Source organism: Prorops nasuta, unplaced genomic scaffold, assembly GCF_024137725.1.
Source record: "Prorops nasuta isolate Cenicafe-Biocafe unplaced genomic scaffold, Cenicafe_Pnas_1.2 PNAS00003, whole genome shotgun sequence".
In the NCBI taxonomy this organism is placed as follows: Eukaryota; Metazoa; Arthropoda; class Insecta; order Hymenoptera; family Bethylidae; genus Prorops; species Prorops nasuta.
The window spans coordinates 5,572,113-5,589,876 of record NW_027116800.1 but is presented as its reverse complement, the minus strand read 5'-3'; the positions used below and the strand labels follow the sequence as shown (position 1 = coordinate 5,589,876).

At 39.2% G+C, this 17,764-nt stretch overlaps 1 protein-coding gene across 6 annotated transcripts in view; it reads right to left on the bottom strand.

Annotated features, from left to right (window-relative positions):
* Positions 1 to 338: 338 nt before the first annotated feature.
* Positions 339 to 17,764, bottom strand: part of LOC136786052 (serine/threonine-protein phosphatase 2B catalytic subunit 2-like) — a 69,803-nt gene continuing 52,377 nt past the window's right edge. For 4 of the 6 annotated variants that reach the window (XM_066747524.1, XM_066747525.1, XM_066747523.1 and 1 more), the window contains 4 exons: positions 7,665 to 7,749; positions 7,483 to 7,580; positions 7,171 to 7,380; positions 339 to 6,493 (listed from right to left, as the gene is read on the bottom strand). In XM_066747524.1, the coding sequence (XP_066603621.1) occupies positions 7,193 to 7,380; positions 7,483 to 7,580; positions 7,665 to 7,749 (371 nt within the window). In that variant the 3' untranslated portion in view covers positions 339 to 6,493; positions 7,171 to 7,192. The remainder of the gene's footprint in view (positions 6,494 to 7,170; positions 7,381 to 7,482; positions 7,581 to 7,664; positions 7,750 to 17,764) is intronic. The other 2 variants (XM_066747527.1, XM_066747528.1) reach the window with 2 other exon arrangements.

Sequence of the window (17,764 nt, the reverse complement as noted above, 5' to 3'; positions counted from 1 at the left end):
AACGCGCGTTCGCGACACTCTTTTTTTCTCTCTTTTTTTTTTCTCTGTATAAGGCTCTCTTGCTGTAAGTTATTTTCACGAAGGCCATAATATTGAATTGCGTCTCGGTACAACAACACGATGGAGAGCTTATTGGAGAACCCTGGATGATCGATGCAAAAAGAATCTCGACTAATCCTATAGTGATATAATTGAGAAAGAGCAATGGCATATTTCATGTTAAAGTTTATAGTCTTTGCGAAAAACACGTTAAAAACACGACTATTATAGAAAAGTAACATCAAAAATTGTCCGAACGATCTATTCTATCAACTAGTATAGTAATATCGAAGTTAAGGCAAAGTTTCTGTTCTTTTTTAGTATTCCTTTTTAAAAGATAGATAGAGAGAGAGAGAGAGAGAGAGAGAGGGAGAGAGGGAGAGAGAGGGAGAAATATATATATATATATATATATGTATATAGGGTGGAAGGGAGAGGGGGAGAAGGTACTGTGTATCGGGGTGAAAAAAGTGCAGATGAGGGGGGGGGGGGATTAGTGCCTCTATAATACAAGAGACTCGTGGCTCAGCCATGAAAACTGAAAGAAGCGCTACCCTCGATGAGTATGTATACGTATACCTAAATGATCTCGTTATTAATAATATTAAGATGGATAGCTATATATACGACGCATCGAAAGATCAATCTCGAAGCTTACGGTCGGCAATCGTAAAATCGATCGACGATTCGTTCGATCGGTACCCCGTTATGATATATATAGCTCATATTTCCACACACCGTTACTTTCAATACTTTCCATTATCGAGAGTCTATATCATATCGTCTGGAAAGAGTTAACCGCGCTCTGCCGCTCGAACATTCAATAAATATTTATCGTATGCATATTATAATTATATTATATGTATATGTATAATTCACCTATGACCTGTTTATGTCTTTTTTTATATTTAATGTACGTTATATATATATACATATAAAGACGAGATGAAAATGTTTGCGTGTCCGTGTCGCGTCATATTTAATCAGAATAGAATATCAGAGTAGTCGTAAAACTTTATTTCTTCCAGTCGTACACAAGTCCGAGTTCTCTACATATGTATTGCTTCACTTGTAAAATACAAATCTATCGATATATGGATCTGTAGGTATAATTCTGCTTCATCTGCCTGCACTATTCATTCGATCCGAGTTGAAAGGGGAGGTACGTGCTGGAAGAATTTCCCGTCAAGTTGCGCGTGTCGCGTGAATTAAATGCGTACAAAAAAAGGTAAATCTCCGATTCGATTAATTCAGATTGCGTAGAGCGAGCAATTGGCAGATCCAATGAATTTTAAAAGTTTGAAATTAGAGAGGGAGGGAGGGATGGAGGGGGGGGGGGGGAGAGAGAGAAAGAGAAAGAGAAAGAGACTGGATGAGAGAATCATCGAGAAAAATCATGTCATAGTGGTACACTATATATACTTTTAAAATCGACGCTTTATTAAAATTACACACATACACGCGCGCACACGAACATACAGAGTTTGGTACGCGTGCGACTCTTATAGGTTTCGTTTGCGACCAGAGAAATTCGAGAGAACTTAATTAGGTGAATAGTTTAATTTGCAGAAATCTGTTATAGTTTATCACGGAATAATAGCATTCAACAATTCTAAAGAATGACGCGCCTCTCGTCCGATTTTTCGTCGACGACCGATTCCCCATCTATCGTTGCGATATATTGTTGATTATGCAATATATTTACCCGTATCGTCGTTGCCACCGTACAGAAACTACAAGATTTATCTAAAAACTCTATATGCGAAGAATCTTCGTGTATCTCCGCGCAGTGGCGCGCGTATCGGCTAGAGCGCGCTAATAAATTAAAGGATTTTTAAGAAAAATTGTGGTGAGATTTCTCGCTATCGACGATGATAGAAATATATTGATTTCTTCGAGTAGAAACAAGGAGCTTTCGTTTAAATAAATCTTGTGTTCTATTCGGGAGCCCAAGACGCGACGATGTACACGGGGAACCGGGGGAGACTTTCCAAGGGGTGGCGCCGGGCGCGTCGTAAGTCTAAGAGAAAGGCTCTGGGTACAGTCCCAGCTGTATGCTTAATCAATAATCATATTTCCTACGACATTATTATTTATAATACAGTAATCGCATATACACTGCAATTTTCGCGATAAAGATGATCAAAAATTACATACAGCCATTATACAACTCAACGATGCATGATCAAACGTTTCGCGTACCTTCTCACTTATCTGGAGTTATTGGTTCAAAGACAATTAATTAGCTGCTGAGCGTAAAGTCGAGTGATCGTGGAACCACTTGAAATCCGCCTCGTAAATTCGTAAATTGGCTCTATTGCAAAACTTGACGTGCTTTTCCTCTTTGAAAGAGCGGGACGGTACACAGATGACTCAATGTGAATAAAGCGAATTTTGCGGGAAAACAATCGGGGATTCTTTCGCGAGTTTGAATCGCTCCAAACTCATGGCTCAGGGTTGCTTGATTCTTCGTGGACCGAGGAGGAAATGAAAGGAATTTTGGTGAACGTTGAGATCCAAGCCTAATCCTTCAGACTACTATTGAAGCAATGAACGATCGATCGTGGATTTATTGCCTATAGTTAAAAGCTCCTACAACAAGAGATACGTTAGAATCGAATATGTATATATACAGTGTTTTTTTAGTCGAATTAAGGGAAACGGATCGTGCTGAAAAATGACTGAAAATAATCTTATATCAATCCCCCACATCTGTAAAATGGATCCGTAATTTAATTCTTAATAGCCTAATAAAATACTTATATCGAGTTACTTTTTCAAGACTTATAAAAAATATAGAAAAAACTGAAAATGACTCGGTGAAAATTTGTCTTGCTCTATTCATAAAAATGGTTCCCCTTCTTCGGCTCTCTCTCTCTCTCTCTCTCCCTCTCTCTCACGCACGCACACATGCACACTCTGTCCATTCTTTTGACACGTACGAATGAATACAAGTAAGTCGTTACATGCGTAGAAATGCTAGCGTTGCATGATTTTATAGCAATAGCGTCTTTTTATCTGGAAAAAGTTTTCCTAATAGAGGAGAGAGATAATTTTAACTGCGAGAATGAAAAGCGTGATGCGCGCGAGACAAGAATTTACCTCCAGATACTACTCTTGACAATCGAAGAGGAATTGACAATTTGTTTTAAGCGAATGATTGAAACTTAAGATGACGTTCGAGCGAAGGTTGAGAAAGTTTGAAAAACGTGGAATGAGGAAGCCTCTGGAGAAAATTTCCGATAAAACATTCGTATATGATTCACAATTTTGTCGTTTTTTTTTATAGAGAAGCGACAATGACCATGACAATCGAAGGTAGTAATTCGTATTATTATTAACTTTACTCGCACATCATCTCATCATCAAAAAGTCACTCATACCCTATGTACTTTGTTCTCGATAGGGACGATATTCGGTAATAATAATTACAGCTATAGTCGTCAATCGATTATAGCGATAATAATCAATTATAATATTTATATATTTATAATATGTATTATTTATAGTCGTATTTTATATTATGCATTTCATTATTATTTAACACATTGTTTTTTGTACAAGTAAATTAATTAAGAATAAGTACAACTTGGTAGCAAAGAGAGATAGAATTATTATTCACTGTATATTTATCGTAGTGAGAAGGGGGATATAAGTATATATATATATATAATATATATTTATATCTTATTTAATTTATTTATTATAATAATATTCTTTCATTATTGTTATTATGTTTCAGACCGTAATTCTCACACTGCCACCGACAAACTCCTCGGGAAGTGTCTCCCATCGAATATTCCCAATTAAAATTGTAAAGGCCCGTCCCTCATTCGCCCCTGCCACTTCAGCTTCTCACAATTAATCGAGGCGAGCTCGATTTCTAGAAGAACAGGTAGAAAAAACAGCGAGAACGACGACATTATTACTAGAATTATTAGAAGGGAGAGGCTTGAGAAAGCCTCCAGTTCCGATTATAGATTTTCAAAGCTGTATGCGTGTGTGTGCGTGGAGGAAGCTGAATTGGTCCAGCGCGATATGGCTTAGGTGTTCTCCGTGAGAGAGTCGATCACGAGCACTTCCGGGAGTTACTTCCGGTGTCAGGTATGAGCAGCATATGGCTAGGGCCCAGACTTATGTCAGATAGTAGCAAGAACACACATTAAAATCATAGAAGAGCAACGCTATTAGACGTGTTATACAGGTGTTTTTTTTTGTTTTTTTTTTCTGATAATTCCACCTTGCCGCTTCTCATTCCTTCCCTTTAAGCTTCAGCCTCTTGGACGAGCAATCCAGGAGCAGCACATTTTTGCTTTCTTTCTTTCTTTCTCTTATCGTAACTGCGCAGCCACAATGGCAGAACTCATTGAAATGAAAAGCAGATCTCCACAGATCGTCCAGAAACTACAGCTGACTGGGACAAGGGGTACGCGTGGCGTGGCGCGTACTACAAAAGCAAATCACGTGTCACGGCTCACGATGTGTATAATCTATACTAGTATGTGTATAGCGAACAGCCCAAAGTCCCATGCACCAGAGTAACTCGCTCTCGTCCTCTCGCCAATAACTTTAATCGCACACATTCTCTCAGCCAGGCGCTTTCCTCCGCGGTGGAACTTTGGGCCGTTCGGTTGCTCTTCTTCCTCTCCTCTTCTTCTTCCTTAATCAGTTTTCGTCGAAGCGGCACGGATAGAAGGATCTATGAAAGTAAACGATTTCTGCAGGACACTCACCGTTGACGACGAATTTTTAAAAATGGAAATGAGCCTAGCGCGCGCTAGGTGAGATTCTAGCGAGTGGTCGAGCCTACCAGTTTCTGTAAAAATTTGATTATTACGCGAGACTCGATATACTCTCCCTTTTACCGGTGGCGATATGCGAGTTTAAAGTTATCAGTAACAAATATTTCAGACGAGATTCATGAATTCATTCGTCGAATATACATCTTGTTACGCTGGCGATAGAAATCTTGATCCTTTCTTACCAATAATCAGGAAGTAGATGATAGCTAAGTTACGCTTCTCTCTCGTATAGCACGTGTTTTCATTAGCACGCGTTTCTGTAGACTAGCTGGCGTATCGATACGTTCGTTTGACGCACGCGGACTTTGCTTTAACACGGGTCTCAACGGACATTTTTCCACCGATTCGATCAGAGAAGCGACAAACTTTGTCTTTCATGCAACCACCCACCCCATCTCACGCAAGGTGGATTGTGAATTTCTTCCTACGTTGGACACACGAATGACCTTGTCCTCGACTTGCACGTGTACACGTGTGTCCGAAGAATGCAAAGGTATCCTTCTAATATACGAGGGGAGCACACGAGAGTCCCCGTTGATCCAGCGTTCGCTCACTCCCTCCCCCTTATGCGTTTGTACACGCGGGCGTCAAAGAAAGTCTTCGATATCACCGAACGAACGCACGACTTAAACTTATCTAGATATAGCATAACATTAGATTTAAGTAACCACGTAGCGGGATGCCCTTGCACCAACCAGGGCGAACACCTTAAGAATCTAAGCATCCTAAAACCGGAAGCTCCGCCATTCCGAGACAGGCCAGCTGCTCTTTTCTCAGCGGAGACCGTTTTTGCCCTCTCTCTGATTCTCTCTTGATTATTCTCCTCCGCTTAGGTACATGGGCACGTTGCAAATGCGTGTACGACTTTTAAATTAATTTATCAAGCTTTATTTTCGACATCGAAACTCCCCTTTGAGTGTAATTGGCTCTCTTCCCAATCATTTACATTGCTCTCATCATTTTACACCATATACCCATTACAAACTCTTATTATATTTTTATGCGTTTTTTTCTTCTCTCGTTATACCCTTTCAACATTAGCTCAGCTTTAATTTATTAATCTTTACAATCGTGTGCTTTTGCATTACATGTAACTTTTCTTTATATATGTACTTTTCTTTTTTATCCGAAATGCTTAAAGGAGACCAGAAGGGGAGAAGAATATCACGATTCGGGACGCACGTAGGATGAATATTGCGACGGGCAGATCCAATCTTCCAGGGCTTTTCATGCTAGGATCTCTCTTTTCCTTTTATTCTCTCTCTCTCTCTCTCTCTCTCCCACGCACACACGAATACACACTCACACACATATACTCTCCCTTTCTCTCTTTCACACTCACGCTGCCCGACTCACCAACACAAACATATGCAAGCACACACGCAGCCATGCATGCACACACACCGGTACTTAGAGAAATTTTTTAGTCGGACGCTACGTCGGCCAAGTAGCCGGCGTTTCTTTAAGTGTGTTTCTGTACGCGCGTGCTTTATCTTCTGATCCCAGTCGATGCCAGCGAAAACTCGGCACTTCCTTATGCTCGATAACGATGCGCTAGTACTAATAGCCAGGGAGGGGAGAGACGAACGAACGGTTGTATTTCGGTGGCGATGGCGACAGTACGGCAACTTATTAGAATCCACTCGTGCCACCTGAAAATACCAAATCAAGATTAGCACTGTTGTACACGTATTATACGATGCAAGGAATTTTTTAATCAGAAATTTTTGTTATATTTAGAGCGAGAGCCATTTCATATGGTCCGGAGCAAAAGATACGATAAAACCTATATATATATATATATATATGAATATCTCCACAACTACAATAGATATTAAAATTCTATATGGACCTTTTTCGATGAATTCTACTATTTTTATTCAGAGAGATGTCTTATGCAAAATTCAACTTTGACATCTCTAATAAATATAGAAATAAACGCTTTCTTACGTAGGTATACATGCTTCGAGGGTATTAGAAGCGGTGGACCCTCTATTCTATTATGGAGTCAGAGACACTTGTAACGTTTCACAGTATATGGATGCAAGAAAACGTGTATATTTCAGTAACTACAAGAGATATTGAGTGTTTGCGTGGAATTTTTACGGAGCCTCTCACCCTAGATATATTTATACTCGGATTGCGTAGAATTGAATGTCTCAAATTATTTAATACGATCACGCACACAGATTAACATAGATATTTTCTCAGGTGTATGCACTGGGTCGTATTACACGCAATTGACCCTGTTACGTGGAGGTTGCACAAGTATGTATTTTACGAGGTGTTTTTCGCAGAGATGAGAATAAATGGATTGCAATTTGGTCACCTTGATTGGACGAGTGTGAGGCTCACGAGTGCGGCGTGCAATGATCCCGCTTGTCTCCCGTAGAAGCCGGACTTTTTATCGCCGGCTTCTCCTCGTTTACGGGCGTCGGAGGAGCGTCTCTCCTCGGCGGCATCCTCTCGTTTATCGCGTCCAAGCCCTTTGCCTCCGCGAATGATGTGATCTTGTGATTAGGCGAGAAGCCTTGCAATGCTGAGGAAAGACGTTATTGCATGAGTATAAGTAAACAATATTATTCCATCTGTCGGTATATAGTTTCTTTCGCGTATAATCGATGCGACTCGAGATTATTACCATTTTTCAGAGACGTCTTCCCACCAGACAGTGCACCGAGTGGCAAAGCACCCGTTGGTGTGAGACCCTTGAGCTCCAATACACTTTCGCTCTCCTCTCTGAAAATCAACCATTCGCAATTTTGTATTATTATTATTACAAGCGTCAGGATCGAATCTTTGTGTACTTTTGCAAATTCGTACCTGAGGACGGAGAAGACACGCGCCATCTTCCCGATGGCTCTGATCTTGTTCCTGATGACCTCCTTGCGTAGATTGGCTGCTGCACCTTCAAATTTCCAGAAAATTCTCATTAACGAACAATCTCGACGAGGCTTCTCATTATTTCTATGTCTACGTCAATTGCCAATATCACGAAGTATTTCGTAATAATTGTCTTGATTATTTTTATAGAAGAAATTTTTTTATAATAAGCTTTTTGTGCGAAAGAAGGAAAGCTTCGTTGGATTGGCATTTCCTATGTCTAATTTCATACAATATTGATATAGTTTCGATTAAATCATGTTATTGAAAATATTGCTAATTTATTATCGGGCTTTCAATGGCAAAGCATAAAAGCTACAGTCAAAAAGTGCGTATTAGTATTGTATAATATTAAATATCGGTACGCAATTGCGCATAAAATGCATTCCTGCGATGTTACACGAAAAAGATTTCCGTTGGCAGCTGCTAATTGCTCGAGAAGATTTGTCTTGGATGAGAGATATATGCTACAGTCAAAGCTTGAATGGTCATATTATTATTCGATCGTTTTTCTTTTGGAAAAGACTAATTTTGAAAAATTCGCGGTGTCCAATAAATTATTATTTCGACATTATATATGCAGAGAAGTATTAAATAAATATATAGTTGCATGAGATTTTTCGCCGTACCTTTTAGCGATACTACATTTACGATAAATCATCGTTCACGAGAGCTATTATTGAAAATATGGCATATATAAGCAGATAATACAGCTAAGTGTAGCATATTCTTTGTATTCCGCACTGAATTGAAGAACAAGCTTTCAATATAATAATAATAATCGACGAAAACTGGTTAAACGTGCTTGTGCGTATACAGTATTGATATAGTATTTGTACAAGTGTAAATTAAAAAATTTCATTAATCACCCATACACGTATGTATACTTGAACTGTATACTCTATTCTATATGCATATAATGAAAATGGAGAAAAATTTGCATGCACCCATGCGAAAAAAGCGCGGTAAGCGTTCTTTATTCTCCTTTCTTCTTCCTTTTTGCTTTACCATTCAAACTTCACCCTTTTGTATCGATTATCTCTCAAGCAATTAAAAGCTTCGTTAGAAATTTAATTATTCGCTCGTCTCCTGAGACAGTTACGCGCCATTCAAGCAACAAAATTCTTTCTTTACCTGAAACCCTTTTATCGATTTCACAGGCTCTTTCAGATTTATTGGTACATCAATTATTTTTCAAGCGTCGCGAGTTTTCGTAACGGAAATTTCACGAGGGGCAGCTTATCCTTTACGGTTCATCGAAATCGAGATCGTTAGGGTGACGTCACAATGGCAAATCGGGCTATTCGTCAGCCACGAGAGATATTGTGCGTGAGAAAAAGCCTTATCTTCGTACACTTCGACGCATTCCAAAAATGTGTAGGTACGCGTTCCTCCTAAATTATTCCTACTCACAGTCCTATATTTCCAACTAAATTATTCGCACCATTACTCTTCCTTCCTTGCTCATTTTTCTCTCCTTTCCGTTAATTCGATCGATCCCTATATATGTATATAGCTATATACACTTTTCCTTTTATAAACTATATATACATATATATATATATATATATATATATATACAATCCTACATTTATATCAGTCGTCGTACGACACTCAATCTCGTTGCTGCAGCAGCATTTATATCCCGAAGACTCGTTCGCTTCGATCGTTAATTTTTTTGTCGATTCGCAACGTCCTCGCGATCATTGATTCGTCAGTCCAATAATCCTTCAACTGCAATTCTCTCGTAACGCCAGATAATTTCAGTTAACTGGAAATATCTGATAGTTCCGTTTTACGAGCAACTGAATCGAATGGCTGGAGAATTAAAGCAGGAGGAAGAAGAGGATGAGAGGCTAGAGTAGTTTTGTGGCCTCTGACATTTTGAAAAGAGGAACTTTGAGGCATAAAAAGACTTTGCGAATACAGGTCGCGATCGATCGCATCTTATGTTTTTTTTCTTATTTTCTTCTAAGCCTGTGTCTGTGATATTCAGTTCCGTGTAAATCCACCCTTCGATAAACAATTATTAAATATTCTTCTCAAATTTGTCGATTCATCCTCGCGTAGAATCTACCAGTTTCGTGACGTCCTATACACATGACCACGGATCACCAGTGCTCTCAGGTTTTAAAAAGCTCGTCAACCGGACCAAAGGTTTTCAAGGTCGGGGGAGTTAACTGAAAAGCGAGCGACCGAGCGAATAAAAAAAGAAGCACCTTTGTGGTTCGAACGATCAAACCGATCGTTGCTATAAGAGCAAACGGGTTCCTGCAAAGAGTCAAAGCCAAGCACGAGCTTCTTAAAACTTTAAAGCACTGGTGCCGAAGAAAAATCGGAATAAATCCTTCGCGTGATGCTCTATGTATGCATATACGTACACACGTATATATAAATCAGTTTGAAATCGATAATTGCATTTCTCGACTGAGAATTACGCATGAGAGTCTGTGGTGTATTGGAAATCGTTAAAATTCGTCATGTACTTGAGTGGATAGCGTAGTAGACGTAGAACTTAATATTGGATGTTGGATTTATTCCCATTTTGAATACGATGTGCGCGATCGAATCGCGGAGGACCACAGGCTTCACTCTTGTCGAGTCGAGACTTCTCTCTTGCAAACCTGCGAGGCAACTCGATTATTGAGCGTGGCCTTCGACATTTTCACCCCATCAAACATAATTTATTTGCCAAAACCAAACCGTCCAGTTATATCGTATAGGTCAAAGCTCTTGGTCTCATTGGCTTACGACGAATCGACCTTCTTCCTGATTGCTCTCAATCTTCAAAGTTCATCAGTCTACTCCAAAACTGTGTACTTTTAATTATCTCGAATATTTATAACGTAATAAATTAAAAAACCTGCATGGTGAATTTTACTTTATCAAATAACCCGTGTATATTTAATTCGATAATTTAATTGAAATTCCAAATTAAACGAGAATTGTCGTAACGTTGAACAAATTTTGTAATATTACAGAATTGTTGGAAAAATCGAGTTGCCTTTCGTGGTAAAGTCTGGAGAATTCTGGTGAGCTCCAGAAATGCTATACAGTTTAATTGAGAAGCCAATGTGGAGTCGTGCTGGTCCTGCGCGTCTCGATGCTCTCGCTCGTCATTCAGACATGATTTTGTTTGTTTCAATAACGTATAATATTTTTTATTTCGGCCAATTGTGAATTTGGTTCACCATAAAAGTATCAATATGGTTGTTGTTTTTTAAATAATGAAACTCACCGTACGCGATGGCAGATCGAACGGAGCGTGTCGGTTTATACAATTGGGAGCGACCATTGGGTTGTTCCACGGAGAGATCATGGTGGAATTTACAGATGACGATAGCGTTGACGTAAGTAAAAAGGACAGAAGCATCAACATGTGAGAGCAGCGCCAATTCGGACGAAAACAAGATAGAGAGAGAGAAAGAGAGAGAGAGACAAGTATTTTGGTTTTCGTTATTTTTCGTGGAAAATCCGAGAAAAGAATTTTGGATTATATCAACGGTGATGATGGTGGCGATGGTATTTTTTTCATGGTCGTTGTTGTTGTCGTCGAAGAGTTTTTGGTCGGTTGGTTTTTTTTTCGTAGTGGTAGGTGGAGGTGGTTGTCGAGTGTGGCGTAAAGAAAACAACACATAGAACAGACAAGAAAAAACGTGTGCACAGCGTAAGTGACATTCGATCAAGCGTTGTGCATCAAAAATATTAATCTTTTTCTTTTTTCATTTCTTTTTTTTCCCTCTCCATATTTTCACTATCGTTCTGTATTCTACTCTCTAGCAAAGATCACCGAAAAACTCTCGTTCGCCAGGTGTGTAATCGCTCGGCAAATATTTTACGATCGTTCCAACGATCTGTTTTTTTTTCTTCTTTAGCAAAAGTAGCAATTTTCATGAAATCACGCTGAGAGTAATTTAGCGTATATTGTGAATAAAGAGACACCGGAGAGATGGAATGAAAAATCCATTTTTCCATTTTGTATATACACAGTGGAAAAAGTTATTTGGTCCCAGTTCCATTACTCCTTCTTGTCCCTGTATACTCTCTACACAGCTAGAATCCAATTCGTTTTAATGCGAATGCGTCAAGGAAGAAACGCTTATCAGTACTTTTTCGTTTCTCGGTAAAAACAACCGATTTCAACAAATCGACGGATTTCATCGTTCCGCTTGAGCAATTCCACCGAGCTAGCGAGATTTTTTGCGTGGAAAACTGAAGGAAAAAAAAGGTAGAAACTGAACAGTTAACGATCTCGTGAATCGAAACTGAAAGCACAAAGATAAAATATATTAGTCTTTTTTAAAAAGCATCTAGTAGTTTGCAAATGGTCTTGCCAATTAAATTGAAAGTAGCGCGAGAGCTTCATTCAGCTTACGAACGATTCTTTACCAAAGACGAAGAAAACAAAGTCAAGCAAATCTGTCTAAATTCACACTGCAAACGGGAATATTAATTAGCAATCAACCATAAAAAAACTACTTGACGCGTTCTATTAAATAATTAGCCCCGTAGTACCTCACCGTCGTTCTTAAATAACTAATTTGACATTTTCCGAGTGCATGGTTAAAGTGATTAGGAGAGATAATTGATTTTCTTATTTGAAAAACGTCGGTGAGCTGCCACGACGCGCGAATTATTATATTATAGAAAAATTGTGCACGGCACGCCGCTAAAAAAAATCCTGCAAAGACTGAGATTAATGATTTATTAATAAAATATCGCTAATCGTCAATTGTGACTATGGATACCTGTGGTTATTTATATAGGATTTATAAGATGAACGGGGTAAATCTCTCACCGGCCAAATCTATATTTACATTTGTTAATTATGTTTTTGCATTATCAACTAATGAACTCGTGCGGTATGCCAATTAATTTGCGTGACATCACCAATCTAATATACAAAAACACAATAACAGATGTAGAGTTGTGCTTGATTTGCAATTGCAATAACGCAAAATCGAAATTATCTCACATAACGATAATACGGACCGATGAATAGATTTTCTACATATATTTACAATAGCACGAAGCTTAATTGACGTCACAGGCGATATTTATGTAATTCTCTACAAGGTAATACAAGGAACAACCATAGAAATAAAAACTTAGTGTAAGAAGAAGAAGAAGAAACAAAGACTTTTATCAAAATTGCTAATTAAATTGATTAATTCAAGGGTTAAGAATAATATAATAATAAACATAATAATAATAAAAATTTAAACAATCACTAAGAAGCGCAAAAGGAACAGTGCAAAGGGTAAGATATAGGCTGTGTAGATTTTCTATTGAGAGTGAATAAAAGGTGGAAGGACGAGCGAGCGAGAGCGAGGAACGATTTTCTATGAGAATTTTTGGATAGGAAAAAAGGGTCAAGAGTGGAAAACAGATGCAGAGAGAAAGAGAAAGGGGTGGAGGAGCAGGAGGAGTATGGGGGGTGGGAGTGTAAGAAGAAAAATAAGAATAGAGAAGATAAATAGGGGAAAAGGTACAAACGCGTGAAGATAGAGAGAAATCTGCTTGAAATATTCATGCGAAGAAAGGAAGAGAAGGGGAAAGAAGTTCCAGTATGGCGGTTACAAGAGATTTTAAGCTCTCGTTATGCTTCAATTGTACTCTCCACAATTTTTCCCATCGCATTGTCCAAAATCCTTGTCGGAGCCCTTGAGGATTCTCCATGCGTTTTGGTAAAATCGAACGAGGAAGGGGCGGATAGCTCTGCATAATTAGAATGAAAAATTAAAGAGGAGAAGCGAGGGAAGTTTGAATAAAGCTGGAAATTAAGTGGGAGACTCGATTGAAGCAATTGAATTTCGTGCAAAGTTTCGATCAAGTTAGCCGTCAGGCTAATTCGACTGGACTAATTGAAGGAAAATATTCGTTTAACGTAGTATTGCTAGAGCAAGGTTTCGACTCTGGCCTCTGCCGGCAATGGAAGAAGGAATACAAAATTTCAGACAAATATTGATATAAGCATTGGGGAAGGCCTTACTAACAAAGGGATAATGCTTTTCGTTGGTTTACAAAATTTTTCCTTGGGACTAGACTAGAGAGAGAGTCTGTGGTAATTTGCGTTTAGGGAGAGAAATAAAATTGGGAGAGAGAGAAAGAGTAAGGGAAATGGGGTAATGGGGAGCAGAGGAAACGATCGAGTCGGAATGTCGCTGATAAAACGTTGTTCTCCAAGTGGCTTGGGTGATAAAAAGATAGAGTGAAAAGAAAGAAGCTAGCTGGGACGCCAAATCAGGGAAAAGAAATTCGTGCGACTTGACTGAAGCTTTTGCTCGATATTCGGATAAGAGATGGAGGCTCTGAGTAATGGGGGGATTTACAGAGCTAGTTTATATAAGCTAGAAATAGAAAATAATAAGAGCTACCAAAGAATAGTTCTCGAAAGAGAAAGGAGTCACACATCAGATTTACGTTCGACCGAGAAGCTAAAGTCTTGCTTGGCTTCCAACAAAACAATTTCCCACCTCCCCCCTACTTTATTTAGAATTTCTACGCGGAGAAAATATTAAAGTGAATTTTACTGTGTGCCCTCGGTTGTTGTACCGTCATGTCTTTTCATTTCCAGAAAAAATGATTGATTTTCATGTGCAATTTAACGGCCACAAAGTAATTTTAATTCTAAAAATTCAACCATTTTTCCTGCGAATAAAAAAATATGACAGAACCACTATAAGGTGATGTAGTAAAATCTGCTTTAATATTTACTCCGCGTGATGATTTATAAACTGATAGAAATAAAATAATGAGGTTGGAGCGAGAGTAAAAGTTTCACTCAAATCCGGTTAATTTTGAAACACATATATCTATTAAATATAAAAATACCGACAGATATATTTTTCTAAACTCCCCTTTATGCGTTTAAATCGACACAAGTTGTCGTCGGAAATTCGCGTTCAATATGATCCACTCATTGAAAATTAATTCCATCGTCAGTTATTAAAACAACATTAGAAATCAATTCAGTCCAGCAAGTACGGTAACAAATTACACTTAATCCATCCTACATCAATCGCGATATGGCCGAAGATAAAATTTGAAAGAATGCGCGAAAAATTTTTCCGCATTCTTCAAGCTTTCCTTTCCAATAATTTCTATCGGGTTAAATTAATTTATCACGAAGCTTCCAGTCAATACCTCATTTGGCGCAAACACCGTGAAAGGAATCTAATAAAAAAAGGGGAGAAACTTGATAAAACATGGCGCGAGAGCTTGATAAAGCGTTCGAAGAATTTGACTGGAAAGCGTAGCAGGTAAAAAATGTTGCTAGTTCGTCGACGGAGAAAATTTGCCGGTTCTCGACTGCGGATGCTGTCTCGTTTGCTTTTTTGCGATATTGGAGAAAGAAAGAAAGAGGGAGGAGGGGGGGGGGGGAGGGTTAAATTGTATATAACACAACTCAAAGTATCGGCGTTAGTTGGTTTACACGCTCAAGTTACTGGCGTGCTAGAATCCTTACTATAGCGGCTAACTCGATTGTGTCGTAATCGCGTCAAAGCTACGCGAAGAAAGTATATAGATACGCGAGGGCCTCCCATAGTTGAGATCGCGTTAATTATAGCATCTATATATATGTAGTATATTATATTTATGGCTCGGATTTTTCTCGCCCACTACCGAAAGTCTTCGCGTGACTCCATCAATAATAATGTAATTATTGTCTCTCTGGTTGGCGTATATATTTATAGATGTTTATTAACCGGCGATTACGAGAAAAAGGAGACGAGAAGGACGCGAGTCCGTATGGAGCTTCCTGTGAAAGATGTAAACAGCGAGGGATCACGTGGGCCAAGGCAAGACTCGAGGGTGAGAAATTATTCATTCTTTTCACTAGATTCGTCCGTTTATCCTCTCATATGTAAACATTGCAAGATGGCGAGAGTAGGCCAAGGACGATGAGCATGGAACTCGTTCCTTTTTTATTTGCCATAATTTGTTTACTCACGTGCGCGCGGCTTATTTCTTTGCTCGTTCCTCTGCTTTACGAGTGTTTATTTTTAGGTATAATTGATAGAGAAAAGCGAGCGGCGGTTCTGATCCTGAAAAAGATTTCGGTCGCGCGGGCCAGACTGAGAGAGAGAGAGAGAGAGAGAGAGAGACGCGATCGATCGAACAAACGCACCGCGAGGTCTTCGTAAAACCAGGCAAGGAAGGCTAACGAAAATCGATGAGCTCACACAACCCCTTTAAAGCTCAACCCTTTCTCGCTCGAGCATCTCGGCAGTCGGCTAGCCTTACGAGGCAGCCCTGACCTCGGCCAATTCAACAGCCTATGGCTACACTTTCATGCTTCGTTCGCGTTAAAAACGCATAAAAACCGGACGAGAATAAAATCCCAAGGAAAAAACAACAGCTGACAATCAGGCTGAAATTAATGATCATCGATCGATCCTCTAATTATCACGCCGAGTAGAAATTTGTGTATATATGCTGTATTATTTATCGTCGTCTAATATTATACACGTGACCTCGTTGGATAGCCCTGACCTCGGTCTAGTCCATCATCCGCCCAACTGCAATTTTCCCAACGTTTGGACCTATCGACATTCGGCAACGATTTTGCAATATCGACAAACGCCCAAGGATGAACCGGATTTCACCCAATTGCCGGGGATCAGCTTTTACCGGAAATGAAATCGTTTCGTCGAGAACTCGACCGAATGCATCAGGAAGCGTATAACTATATAATAAATTTCCTCTAATAATCGTAACATTAATAATAATAAAAAGTGGAAAGATAAATCGATGTTTAGCAGCGTTTTCATTTTCCACTGGTTATTCCGGTTGTAAGAAGATTCAAGGGTTTCTTGGAAATAATTCAAGCGAATTCTGTCAGTATCTTTCGTGGGCTCTGCAAGACTTTTGCATTTGTTTAACTGATAAATTCCCTCCGATGATCGTAACACAAATAATAATAATAAAAAGTAGGAGATAGATCGATGTTTAGTAGCTGTTTTCATTTTCCTGTGACTATTCCAGTTGCGAGGAAATTCAAGGGTTGCTAGGAAATAATTCAGACGAAGGCTGTCAGTCGTTTCTGTGGACCTTGCAAGACCATTTATTTGCATTTATTTTAATCCAATAAACTTTCTGTCAAAATCATAAGATACCCTTCCGCGTCTCTTTGCGTTAAAAATAATAATAACAAAAATTAGTAGGTAAAACTATTTGTTTATTGGTTGTTTTTTATTTTGACGTAGCTGCTCGAGTGGTGGGAAAATTCGAGAGGCGCTTGGGAAAAATTGAGGCGAACGTTGTCGGTTGTTTTTGTGGTCCTTGCGAAATTTTTTGCATTTGGGCTGATGAGGGGGGAGCGCGTGACAATTTTGTCGGACATCCGGCAGTAAATCTAGGAGGCCGGAAATTTCTCGTGGAAAATTATGCGACGATCGTTGCCGAGGCCTTGACTACTCGAAACAATAAACGAAGCTATTAGGCGATGCCGGTGCACGCGACCTCGTCCGCGTGGAAAATTTTATGCGCAGGTCTCAAAAGTCACGTCACTTCCTCGCCAATAGCTCTATACATATATCTACTCTCCACGTAATTCCCTTTGTACGTTCGATAATTCGAAAGGTTGGTCCCTTGAAATTCACCATCGATTCCTGTCAGCCCTTGCCAAAGCCAAAACTCAATTTTCTCCGCGAGTTCTCTTTTTACACCCCCTTGCGCGTTTCGTTCAAACAGTGCCGAAGAAGCAATGCCGTAATTTTTCCACTTATACTTGACTCATTTTGTTTCTCTAAAAGATACGAGAAATGCACGTGAAAAACTCAGTTGTTTTCGTTACATCAATCGGTTATATAGCAAGCCTTTTTTAGTTCGCGAAAAAAACGTTGAAAACTTTAAGGTTAGAATGGGAACGAGAGAGAGAGAGAGAGAGAGAGAGAGAGAGAGAGAGAGAGAGAGAGAGAGAACAAGGAAGAGGGAAATATGTGTAAAGTGTGGGAAAAGGCAGAGCGTGAATGGACCGGGATATAGTACTAGTTAAAGGGCGAGAGAGGCGTGACTAAGTGAGAGAAAACGAAGAA